Consider the following 13214-nt stretch of genomic DNA (forward strand, 5'->3'; position numbering starts at 1 on the left):
AATGCAATCTGACAGTGTCTCTAAGTCAGACTCTCCCTGCCTGGTAAATGTCCACTTCTTTCAACCCCTGCATCCCATAACTATACATCTATACTATTACTAACCATGACCTCGAGATGAAAAATATGGGAAATGCCCCTTTAAGATGTTGAAAATTTAAAAAGTTTCACAGTTTAAATCGCAAAGAGATCATTAAACGTGTTTTTAACCTAATAGGAAACAAATGTTTTCAGTTCACAAAGGGTTTAACATGTGATGTTTGTGTAAGAGGACGGAGGATGTAATCTAAATCACATTTAGAGATTATAGTGTTGATAAATTTAATCTGAGTGACAGTGAGATATGTCAGACAAATCAAAGGAAAGGAGTTGAGTTAATCTACAAAGGTTAAAGTCATTAGATCAAATCCAAAATACTGATCCTCTGTTTTCCAAATGTGTTACTCGTGTTAGCTGCTGCATCACCACTGATCTTTACTTTGTGTATTAGATCATTTTTGGATCACATTGATTCAACCTTTCAACATGTATTATTCTGATGATGTTTAGATGTTCAGCCACAGAACATTGGCTTTTTAAACTGTAATTAAGTTTGCAGTTATTTGTAAAAGTTGAGACTGTACGGCAAAAATCAGACTCTTCAAAGAATTATATGAAAATTTACGTGGCCAAATAACACAATAATCTAAGTCACACACATCTCACAATAATTTCATTCAGCCTCTCGCTCACTCCTGGGTATTTAGGGCACTGAGCTGCTTTAATAGGCTCTAATTCAAACAAAAATGCAGGCATGGCTAATCAGATCAATCAGATTTGCTGTTAGAGATATCTTTAATTTTCAGCTATTTTGCAGATGGGCATCACCTCCAGCAGCATCCAGGGCAGTTAACGGAGAGGCTCAGAGATGGGTGCAGATGATAAGCTCTGAATGTGAAGTGTATCTGTGGATGATTTGTGGCGTTTCTTGTGTTTAAAGCTGAAATTTGAAGGTGTAGTGGAGCTGTGCTGCTGAGGCGTTGGTCCTGCTGATGTGCTGAGGACTGTATGTCCTTTTGGCTCACAGAGCGCATTCATTGTGCAGCTGGACTCTGCATGACAGCACAGACACACAACAACACACACTCACACTTACTCATACACACTGCAGAAACACAGCGAGACTGACAGAGACAAGAGAAAGAGATGACTCACGATACTGTCCACATTCATTTATGTTTAACAGCCACACTTTAATACACACGCATATTTTACTGCTTTATTTATGTCAACTTTTCTACATTTACCATTAATAGACATCATGAGGTGTGTAAAAATACTAAAAAACATCAATTAGAGGAACAAAATAACTGTGTCATGGGTCAGTCAGACAAAGTTTGAGGTAGAGTTTACTGCAGTTTCCGTTGTCCACCACTAGGCGGGGATGTAAAGGTTTCACACGGTGTCAGGTGGTGTCCTGTTGGACCTGCGTGCTCTGTACAAAGATACCACCTCCTTTATTTGTCACTGTACCAGTTAAAGGGTAAAAGATGCTAAAAACACCTTCTTTGGTTGTAATCTGATGTGACATTACTATGCAGAAAGAAAAAGATGTTTCCTGTTCTGCAGTGAACTGGACATGAAATGTTCCTGGGACCTTGAGACCAGGGTCACACCAACCTCTGTCTTGTTTATATGAGATGTGTGTGTCACATCTGCTGGTCTCTTGTGTTTCTACTGTGAAAATGTTGGACCTCCTGGTTGCTTTGCCATTAGACAGTGTGTTTGAATAATGTGTGTGAATGTGTGTGTCTGATCTGGATCCCCAAGGTACCATTCACTAAATTACTGGTAGAATCTCAGACACGTCTTTAGTGATCTTACAGTAATAAATTAAAACAACATTTCTCATAACCCTATTGCTTCCTGATGTAGAAAACAAGCTCTATTTTTCAGTTAAATGTTATCAGTCTTACAGAAGATAAACATATTGTAAGATTTTTCCTTCAACCTGTAGCTTGTTGCTCCGTCTGTTGAGCAGGTTTCTGCTTTGTGCTGTAAAGCTATTTGGCAAATCTCTGCAGTGTGGAGGACGGTAGAAGCTGCTAGCTTCTTGTTGACGGCCTCGCTTATCTATGATGTGTTTGGATTTTGATCCAGTACAAACAGGAAGGAAGGGAGGGAAGAAGGGGATGATGTATGAATGCTCGCTCGGTCCTTGAACTCATGATATGATAAATACAGTGTGTGCTGTTCATGCTGGTTCAGTCAGTTTCTTTTCCCGTCTGTTTTACACAGAGATTTTCTGTGTGTGTGTGTGTGTGTGTGTGTGTGTGTGTGTGTGTGTGTGTGTGTGTGTGTGTGTGTGTGTGTGTGTGTGTGTGTGTGTATGTGTGTGTGTGTGGATGCTGGGAGTGAAGAAACACATAATGCCATTCAAATTGAGACTGAAAGGAAGTTGATTTTACTGAATGGATTTAGGAATGTGTTAAATTTGTCTTGCAAGGCAGCTAATAAACATGCAGTCATTGTTTGTTTATACTTTATTCACTTTATTTGAAAACAACTGTAAAATCTATTGCAATTTAATACAACAGCTCCTCCATAGATTCAACCTTAACGAAGTCTGTCATGGTCAGATTTTGGTGACATTGTCTGAAATGTGTAAATTAATTTATATTTATAGTTTTTACATGATTATATTATATTAAGAGGTGTTTTTCAGTGCTAAAACATACTTGAATTAACACTCCTGTGACATGAACTGAACATGATAGGCATCATCAAAGTATGGCAGAACATTATCTTGAACATGTGGGACCTAAAGTAACCACTGAGTGAAGGTACATTACTTTATAGAAAAACAGATCAGAGAAATGTGAATTATTTCTGGTAGAGTCTGAGTTGGACATTGTGCTTCACTTTAAAGTCATATTTATGTGTCTCTATGGGATTAAATAACATAATCTCTAGACCATTTCAATGAGGCTGCTTTATAGGCTTTGACCTCAGGATGATCGCGGGCTGAGATTATCCACTGATGGCTGGGTTTTCACCCAGTGGGACAGGACCGACTTATGGGCAGAGTCACCTAACACCAAATAAATCACTGGAGTCAAACACAGAGCCTTACTCCTGGCAGCACATTTCTGAGGCGAATACTTGGCTTGTTTTGTTTTTTTTAATACCTCTGCTTCCTGACATGAAATGTGCCCTGATTGATTGCTTTTCTCCTGGTTGCATTCAGACAGGACCCGAGACCACAAAACCTATTGTAAAGTATTAGTGGCCTAAAAAAGGCCTCCAGTGAGATTTTAAACATTTTAACACAGTTCATTCTCATACAGAGTAAGCCTTTAGATGGCACTGTGCTCCATTAATTCAACTCGTCCACAACCAAACCTCTGAGCACACACAGTGCTGGGTGGTACTGCTGTGTAGGCTGCCCGACGATAGTAAGAAGCCACTTAGACAGAGAAAATGACAGATGTAAAGACCTCAGTTATATAAGTATCATGTGAAATTCATTGGTCTGTTGTTATATATGTTCTTTCTAGCAGATACTGTTCAGCAATTTGCTGCTTTTCTCCACATTGTAGCTTAATGTCTCATATATATTATTCTATAAACATATAGTGGTGGGGGTCTGTTAAATGCTATGGGAGGACAGGCCTCAGCACATGCTACAGCTAGAGCAGGTACAGATGCATGACTAACTGCAGGAAACACCAACATAAAGTGTCACAATCAAGTGTTGGGCCACCATTAACCACCAGAGGATCTTCAGTGCTCCATGGAATAGATTATACAAGTCTGAACTCATGGAAGGATTATTATTATTACCAGGCACACACCTTATGTTTGGAACAACTGTAAACATTTCCTGGTGACTTCAGAGAGAAACAAAATGGCCAAGAGGTGATGCAAAATGACCACGAAGAGACAAAAATTATAATAAAGAGACGCCAAACAGCTACTAAGAGACATAAAATGACCACAAAAACATGGTAATCAACAAAGAGGTGCAAAATGACCACAACACATGCAGAATGATGACAAAGGTGCAGAAAGAAACGAAAACAAAACTGCAGAGATGGCAAACAACAAAGAGTTGCAAAATGACCACAAAGGGATGAAAATGACTCCAAAAAGATGCAAAATGACCACAAAGGGATGAAAATGACTCCAAAAAGATGCAAAATGACCACAAAGGGATGAAAATGATCACCAAGAGACACAAAGCTATAGCAAAGAGAAACAAATGACTACAGAGAGATTTCAAACAACCACAAAGAGAAGCCACATGACCACAAAAAATACACCTTTTACTAATAATGTGTCCAGGAACACCATTCATCCAAAAGATAACGTCTCTTCTGGTTGTTTTGATGATGGCCATGATACACGATCTTGGCCAGTGGATGAGGGAGTTGTCCTCATGGAAGAAATCACACATATCAAGATAGAAGTGCGTCATCATGACATTTGTGATCACACAGAATAAATTTGGATTTCTTTGAAGTGACCATTCAGTCCAAACCATGCCAGGGAAATGCCACCCAAATCCCCCTCATTTAATTAGGTTTTCTTGTAATTTAGATGTAGTTTATTGATCCCAAAATGGTACTTTTTTTTTTTAATTCCCCAATTTCAAATCCTTTGTCAGCCATCTGTAGTAATGCAATGAACATATAGCTCAAATACAGTCTGTTATTTAAAAAAAAAAAACTTTTTAAAAAATCTTTTCCATCACTTCTACAAATCCAAAATACAGCCGTTATGTCCGCCATGTTTGATTCACACCTGGTCCTGTGACAAATAAGCTATAACATTTATCTGAAGGGGGAGTTCATCATACAATAATTTAAAAAAAAACAAATAAAAACAAAAATAGGACAGAAATATTTCTTTCTCTCGCCAATTAACCGCAGGAACGATGTACTGAAACTTTTGAAGATGGCAGAGCGATTCCAACCGCTAAGGTAAATATGCTAACGTAAATATGCTAACGTAAATAAACCGGTGAAGACAATATAAGTAGTAATAAAACAACTTACAGCCGTGATTAATTAAAGAAAATAATTGCATTACTGTTATTATTTTTGGCCTGCCAATGGTCATCTGTCACCGAGCTGTGCCCACCATCCGGGGGCGCTCCAACTCCAGTTTTCCCCCCGGCCGACATGTAAGCTAGCTAGCTCTCCCCCGCCGGCTCTCGAAATTCCTGTGGCGGAGGTTCCTGGCGTGGCCGGTAGAGAGGGATGGAAGACGGGCGCCGCAGGAAGAGTCGCCGAGAAACCGGAGCAGAAGAGGGAGAGAGAGGCTGAGAGACGCTCACATACATACACACACATTCACACATCAGACAGACGCCGCAAAGCCTCACTCAGGAGCGGCCATTACTGGCTGGGAAGCACGCCGAGAGCTCGGCTCGGATTCACAGGACGCAGCCGGGAGTAGGAAGCCCGAGTCCGGATACGGTTTCGCCTGGAGCTCCGCTGACTTGGGGACGGAAACAGGCACACTGCCCCCCCCTCCACCCCACCCTCTCCACGGACACTCATCTGGGGTGTGTGGGATATACTCCCTCCCTCTCTCCCTCTCTCTCTCCCCGACACACAGGAGCTACAAAAAGCAGCAGTCACCGGGTGGAAGCCGATATCCGAGGAGGGACTGGCCGGAGACAACACACCGGGCGATGCGACTGTGTGTCCGCACGGCAATAATGGATAGAAAGCTTTTATGTAACCTGCATTCAAGTAGATACTTGGGTCTTTAACGTCCTACATTTTCATAAATACGCGCTTATTTGTTGTCATTTTTATTCTCTGAAGTATCCCTAAGGATTATCTAACCCGGCTTGGAAGTGAGCTGCCGGGCTTTTTTGGTGTGCGCCAATGCATCAAATCCCCCAGTTTCACAGAGGGAGGTGTTGAATTGGACGCCGACTGAAGACGGAGTCAAAGCGGGGGCTTGACGCGCAGCAGCGGACCGGGTCACTGCGGTAGTCTGCAGGCCGAACCCCCTCCACTCGCAAGCCGGCTGCAGAGCCACCATGGCTGGGTTTATACCGGGGCTGCTGCCTACAAACCATTCCCAGGAAAAGGAGTTCGCTCAGGCGTACGAAGATGTGCTGGAGAGATACAAAGGTAAAGATGAAAAGGGAAACTGTTAGTGTACAAAAGCCATGATATTGTCCATGAGGATGTAAACAAATATATTAATAAGTTTAAAAATATAACAGCTAAGGTCATAAATAAACAAGTCATTTGCTGATATCACAGGATGAGGTGACTTTAACTTTTTATTTCCCTTTGAGACACATTCACATGTCCCTTTGGGAATATTTAAGGAATGTTCCAGTGTGTCTGTCAGTGGATGAAAGAGAAAGGATGAAAACACCTCAAACATGGGGCACAGAGTGTGTCTGAAAGTGTAAGTTGATCCTTGGGCAGACAGCCAGCCTAGTCTGCCAGTTTCATAATCTGGATTGTTTCAATGTTGATAATTGGGATAAACAAAGTGGGGCTTCTGGCTCTGCCAAATTGCTGTCCTCCCTCTGTCTTGCACTGGGTAGAGGCAAATCGCACGCCCTGACTCCCTTGTAATCACTTGTGTGCTTTTGAGACACCAGAGGAAGCAGTTTTATGAAGGCCTTCCCCGCCTTCCCGCCAGCATCAGGGAATTTTCCCCACATAGCTTCATGTTTCGCCTTGTGTTTGCTGTTTGTCCTGTAAATATCAAAGCTGCTCCTCTGCAGTGGAAAGGTTGAGTTTGTCTCTGATGGTGTTGTAAAGTCCTTTAAGACGAGAAAACAAACCTGCCCAGACAGACTGATGCTTGCTGGACTATACTGCCGTCACTTTCCGTGTGTGTATCTCCAGTATTGTCACCCCCTGCAGCAGTGGCTTTACCACCGGCATTGAGACATTGCTGTTTTATAATCCCAGAGACAGGGGCGCTTTAAAAATGAATGCCTGTACTGAAATTGCCTGTGGTTGGGAGGGGGTGGGAGAGTGTGTTTGAGTGTGAGGGAGGGGAGGGGATGGGGGTGCAGACAGCCAATAGACTCGGGTCACATCTGTGATGCTGGCACTGATGAAAAGGAGGTGGTTTTAATTATTGATCATTATAATGAAACTAAACTCCTTGGGGTTTTGGACTAAGCTTCTGTGTGTTGCTAGTGAATGTGTGCATGTGTGTGTGCACGAGAGACAGGTGGAGAAAGACAATGTGGGATATGATCAGGTTCTTGTCAGCAGCTCTTTAATCCTTCATCATCAAATATCTGTTCATCCAACTTGTTTAACCACAGAAGAAGAATCCCCCTTGGGAGATGGTTTCAGTGACAATTTGCAGCATCTTTCTTCTGGCAACACTTTGTCCAGTCCTTGTGATTTGCAGGCGCTGGATTGTTTTCTGCTGAAGGAAAGTGAAAACGTGTGACTCTGAATAGTATTAGGCATAACTGGAATATATCAAGGCCAAAATATGCAGACATCTTTCGTGTGTCTCCTGTACAACACATCAGTCAAGTCTTATTGGCCCAAATATAAGTTGCTTTCTGCTGCAGCAGGCAGTTTGCATGGGGCATAGTAACTTATAAATTCCAGAAGAACGTGTTAAATTAAGTTTACAACATTTTCCTTTTCATTGAAAAACTTTCTGGCACTGAATGCATTGTTCTTTGTGACAAATCCCAGTCATAACTCAGACCATTTAAAACAGATGCTTTTAGACCCAAGTCGGTATTTTATTGATGCAGAGGGTTTTGTATTAATATGTCTGACATTAGTAACAAATTTAATGATAGTATAAAATTGTAAAGGTGTTAAAGTTCCTCAGGAGGCAGTAGGACCTCCTTTAAATCTCTTTGGCTTTCTTTCTCTCACACAGACTCTGGAGCACTGTAAATTAAGAAGGACTTTACTTCAGCACACAGGCAGAACTGCAGTCCATTCCTCAGCCTGTGCAAACGATTCTTCTCCATTTAAAGTGCCATTTGTCGATCTCAGTCAGTGTTTAATTTTATCTGTGAGCAGAATTGCTTTACTTAGATAAATAAATATGGCATTAGAGGTGGTGTTTCCCATGAGAAAGAAGGAGGAGGACAGACATAAGCACATTGATTTAAGTAGAGCTGGCCATGGGCCCCTGGGGCCTCGTGGACTATTAGAGCTGTCAACACATAGCAGCCTGAAAGTCCCAAACTGACCATAGGTCAGTGCAGTCCTACTTTGGCATTGATGATAACTGCAGACCCACTTCTGGCCCTTTATGTGACAGGTGTAATCAGTATGTAGGAAGTTGTTTTTGTAACCTTGGTGCAGGGATAGACTCAGATCTGCTGTTTCATCAGTCAGCACATGTGGTACAGGATGACAGGACATCACTGGCTCTTCTCTCTCTACATCCACAACCACTAAACCATACAATATATATTTTGGACATCTACTTGAAAACTATTTATGTGTGGGGGTTTTTGTAATACCCCAAGCTACAGTGAGTTATTAAAACTTTTAAAAACTTTTGTGGCTCTAAAAATCATTGCAGTATTTATAGTATTGTCATGTTATGCCTTCAAACAATGATTTATTTTATGATCATTTATCAGTTATTTTATGATTCAATTATATGAAATATCCAGGACAAGATGTCAGATCCCACAGTAGAGTCTTCAGTTTGCTCAATAGATATAGAAATAGATAAAAACCATTTTGTTCATCTATTGTCAGTTGATAGATACATGTTGACTAATACATTAGTTGATTAACTCATTATTCTTTAACAGATTCTAACTACGTTATTCTAGGAATAAGTGGTGTTGGACAGAGATTAGTTTGTAAGTAGGTCAGTTTTTGTTGAATTTTTTTGATACACTGTGGATCTGTTAGAGTAGCAGAATGTGTCAGAGACATGACCCCTAACATAAAACCTGGAGCTCTCTCTGTTACAGTGGGACGTCTTTAGATTGAGGGGGATTGTGAGGCTGCAGCTTGTGGACCTGGACCTCTGTGTTCTGTTAGACCTCAGCTCGTCTCCCTCGTCAGTGCTATAATGGGGCTGTAACCCTATAGGACGTGTCCTGTGTCCTCTGGAGTCTCTCCACCACAATAGGACTTGTGCTGCAATATGTCACTGTCTAATCATCTTTTGCTCTTCACAGACTATTAGTAGCAAAAGCACGCCAACCGTCTTGGATGATATCAGATTCACTGCCGTCATTCACTCATTTGTCACACATTGTCCTCCTTCCTCTTTCTTTCCCGTGGCCGTTCTGGATTGCGGCGATTTTCATATGCTGCAGTAAACTTGACCCCATAACCACCACCCTGTTTGTAAATGTGTGCGAGTTTTCATGCTCTGTCAGCTGTGTGTGAGTCACTTGTAGTGGTTGTTAGGAAGAATAGACAGAGAAATGTGAACTTGGCGTTCTGCTTGCGGCATCACTTGACTGAAATTGGAGCGGTGACATTTGATACAACTTAAATCATTCACAAGGGTGGTGGAGTGTTTGTGTGTGTTTGTCTGTGTTTATGCTTTTATATGAATTTGTGCTCGTGTGTAACCATGCTGTGTAATCATGCTGTGTAACAATGACAGGATATCTAAAGCAACAGGGACAGGGTAATATATGGAAAAACACTGGGACCTGACTCAGAAAACACGCACACACATTCTTAGTCAGTGGAAAACCCGGTGGGTTCAGGCAGATTGACAGCAACGTTCACATGGACATTATATTTACTCAATTAGCTCCATGCTAATCATGTAGCAAGCAGCACAGTATGGATTTCTTCTCCTCTGCTGTTTGGTTTTCTTTGGTGATTCTAATTAGACAAGTACAACAACATTTACATAAGCTACACAGCAGCTGAAAAGTGCAGCAGAAGGTTCATTACAACACAACAACTGAAGGCTCGGTCTTTGAAAGTCCTTCCAGAGCCAAATATGAGACAGGAAACTTGGAAGGAAACAGAACAATTAGACATTTAGAAGAACAAGATGCTCAGGAAACCCACAGCCAGAACTTTGCCCTTCACAAATATAGACGCTAGAATATTTGAGCTGACTGCGTGTGTGTGTTAAAGAGACAAAGAGTTAGATTAGTAGTTATATACAGTGATAAAACGAGTACTTTATTTTTTTTTCCTTTGGTCCTAAAACTCTAATCAGCTTCAGTTTAGTTTTGCCTGCCATCATCTTTATTCTCAGCCAGGATGAACCCCATGTCTGAGGCAAACTGAGCCGTCTGTATCCTGTGTCAAGTGTGTGCAGGGTTCACATTGTTGCAGATCTTTGGCTGAGGATGGCATCACGATGTTCTCGCTGTACACTTAACACCTCGAACTCATCAGTCTAGAGGCAGTGCCAACTTGTGGCAGCTCAGTCCTCCTGCTGCTCTGTGAGTGTGTGTCTGTGTGTGTGTGTTGACTCTATAGGTTTTTATGAGGCAGTGAAGCAAAGGAAACAGCCTCTGTGGCTTTTTCTCTCCATCAGGAATAATATTTTACTGTACTGCTTTAAAATCACACACAAGTTTACACACTCTTTTAATGTAAATCAGCTCTGACATTCACCGTCACACATGCTCACACAGACGCACCAGTGCTGATGCTGACAGACACAACTGGGCTCTAAAGATCACAGTAGTCTTAAAACAAAATCCAAATGTGGCCATTCTCTCATGTAATACAACAGATTTGCCCCCGAATAGCTGCTGCAATTTGGCTGCTAAGGTCTAATATTTTCATTACAGATCAAACTGCAGTTTATCTGTTTATGGCTTTGTCTAGAAATGCTCAGCACAGTGTCCCACAGCCCAAGGTGACACATTCATCTGACCAATAATCTACAACCCAAATACTTTCAATTTACAACTAAATAAAAAGGTGGAAAACAGCAAATATGCACATTTACCGGAAAATGTGTGGAAAGTAACTTAAGGTCGCTGATAAAGCCATTTTTATCCCAGCGCTGTACTCAACAGCCTTTCAGAGCCACCCAAATATAGTATACGAAGATATTTTCTCTTTCTATGTTTGCAAACTTGCATATAATTTAATCAAACTGATGTTCAAACAATGACAAAACCTTAAAAAACACGTGCTCTGCGTCATTAACTTACACAATAATGTAAAAGTGTAGCACAACATGATACAATTTCATAGAGAGTTGATATCAAACAGTGCCTCCAGTTCAGATTTCAGTCCTGCGTGAATTGGTGACCATGTAGTTACTGGTGGTAATAGACTGTGGTTTAATATTCTGGGGGCACAAAACAAACTATTGTCATTTTAATAAAGAGGTCTGTCAATAATTGGCCCTTTTCTGTCATTCTGTGAACAGCAGGGCACAGTGAAATGAGTTGGTTACCTTACTGAGAAGATGGAGAAGTGCTGCCTGTCACCTGCAGCTCACTGTGGCTGCTCCTTCTTCTGTTACTCCCTGCAACATCTCACAGTGATCTGCTGTCAAAAAATGATAATGACAGTTTTTTGTTTGTAGACACATTTTTGACAAAAGGCGGTGCATTTCCTGCCAGTGCTTCATAATAAAAGTCAACTTGTGTATTTTTTCCAGTTAAAGTGAAGCTGCAGCAGTAGGAAATGTTTGCATTGGCAGCAACTTAATGCAGCATATATTTCAGGAATGTCACCACAGACACCCAGTTCCTAATACTGCACAATACTGTCCCACTCACTCACACATTCAGAGGTCAGCGACCTAGAAGCAGAGACAGGAAGTTGACAGAGCATCAGAAAGCGTTTGGAGTTGAGTGTTTGCTGATGTCCCACATTTTCATGGACTACAGGAAGTTGCAGGCCAGCGCGGGCCAGCTCTTCCTGCCTGTCCAGATCTGTGTTTGTGTGTTTGTACCTGTCTCTCTGATTCTCCACACACTGTGGACACACAAAGGACGCCTTTGCTTTTCCAACAACCTCATGAATCCTATTAAAGTGCGTCTGTTGCTGATTTGAATATGCCATCTTTAACTCAGCCTCTCTGTCATGTTTCCTGTCTTTGTGCCTCTGGCTGGGAAATGTCACGCTGCTGGACTAATGTGACCCCATTAGAGGTAAAATTAGACCTCGAAATGTCTATTAGATGGTGAGCGAAGTTCTTCACCTGTGTAACTGATTATTGGCTAAGTAATCTCACACTGGAGGAAATAAAGGAAACATTAGTGAGGAGAGAAGATGAAGAGATGGGAAAAACATAGAGATGGAGAGCTGTAGAGAGACAGGATGTAAAATAAAAGTCAGATCAACTTAAGTTAATATCAGAGAAAACAAAGATGAACTGAAGGGTGAATGAGATGAAGATACACAGGCAGACATGTGAGCTGTCGGCCGGTCCCAGAGTTGGATCATTACAGCTGGGTTTTTCCACGTGGCCTAGTTTTTCCCTTCCAGCTCCCTCGCTCCTGCTCTCCTCTCACAGTAGAACACAACCTCTCTCCTCCTCTTCCTCCTCCTCCTCCCTTATCTCTCCACTCTTATTCCCCTCAGTCATCCAGCACAATCTCTGTTTGTCTCTCAGATCACATCCTGAGTCTGGTCAGGACCAGTGTTCTTCATCTACCGTTATAAAACTGAACAGTTACTGTTTTACTGCTGATACCTCGGTTACATTCAGAGTCATTTTCCAGATCATCAGTTACCTTGCTGGAGTTAAATAGCTTTCATAATATGGTGGATGTGGAATATTGTAATGAAACTTGTAATATTAATGATTTCATTACAGCTGTTTCATTTGCCCTCCTCTGTCTCTGACCCTCTTTTCCTTCTCTGTATTGATCTTTTTTTCCCTCTCCTGCCGTCTCCGTCGTCCTCCCCTGCATTTTCTTCACATTCTCACTTACTTGATTTCATTATCTTCTAATTATTTTGCTCTGCCTCTATCCCTCCCTCTTTCCCTGCCTCCTCCCCTCCCTGCTTTCCCGTCTTTCCTGCGTTGCTTCCTGTTTAGTCACATTCTCCGGCAGCACCTGACTGTGTCGGCAGGAAAACCAAACGCTGTCAGAGCTGCAGCAGGGAAAACCAACTGCTGACCGAGCTACAAAGCATGCACTGCTCTTCATAGAGGGAGAGGGAAGGGGGGGGGGGGGGGGGGGGGGGGGTGTCAGGGAAATCAAATGCTCCCAGAGCTCGGTGCTATGCTGGGAGGCCCCTCCACCCTGCTGGGGTAAAATTGCTTGTTATTAATGCATTGAAAATGAAATGGACCCCAGAG

General features: G+C 42.0%; 1 protein-coding gene across 10 annotated transcripts in view; it reads left to right on the forward strand.

Annotated features, from left to right (window-relative positions):
* macf1a (microtubule actin crosslinking factor 1a) overlaps window positions 1–13214 on the forward strand; it is a 224626-nt gene that overhangs the window by 18292 nt on the left and 193120 nt on the right. The window contains exon 1 of one of the 10 annotated variants that reach the window (XM_071501066.1): window positions 5219–6127. The exons of the other annotated variants lie outside the window; for them this stretch is intronic. Coding sequence (XP_071357167.1) covers window positions 6034–6127 — 94 coding nt within the window. The 5' untranslated portion in view covers window positions 5219–6033. Of the gene's footprint in view, window positions 1–5218; window positions 6128–13214 lie in introns of those variants that run through there. 10 annotated transcript variants of the gene reach the window in all.

Source organism: Trachinotus anak, unplaced genomic scaffold (assembly GCF_046630095.1).
Source record: "Trachinotus anak isolate AG129_WGS33_773 ecotype Australia unplaced genomic scaffold, CSIRO_AGI_Tana_v1 ptg000016l, whole genome shotgun sequence".
NCBI classification, from domain to species: Eukaryota; Metazoa; Chordata; class Actinopteri; order Carangiformes; family Carangidae; genus Trachinotus; species Trachinotus anak.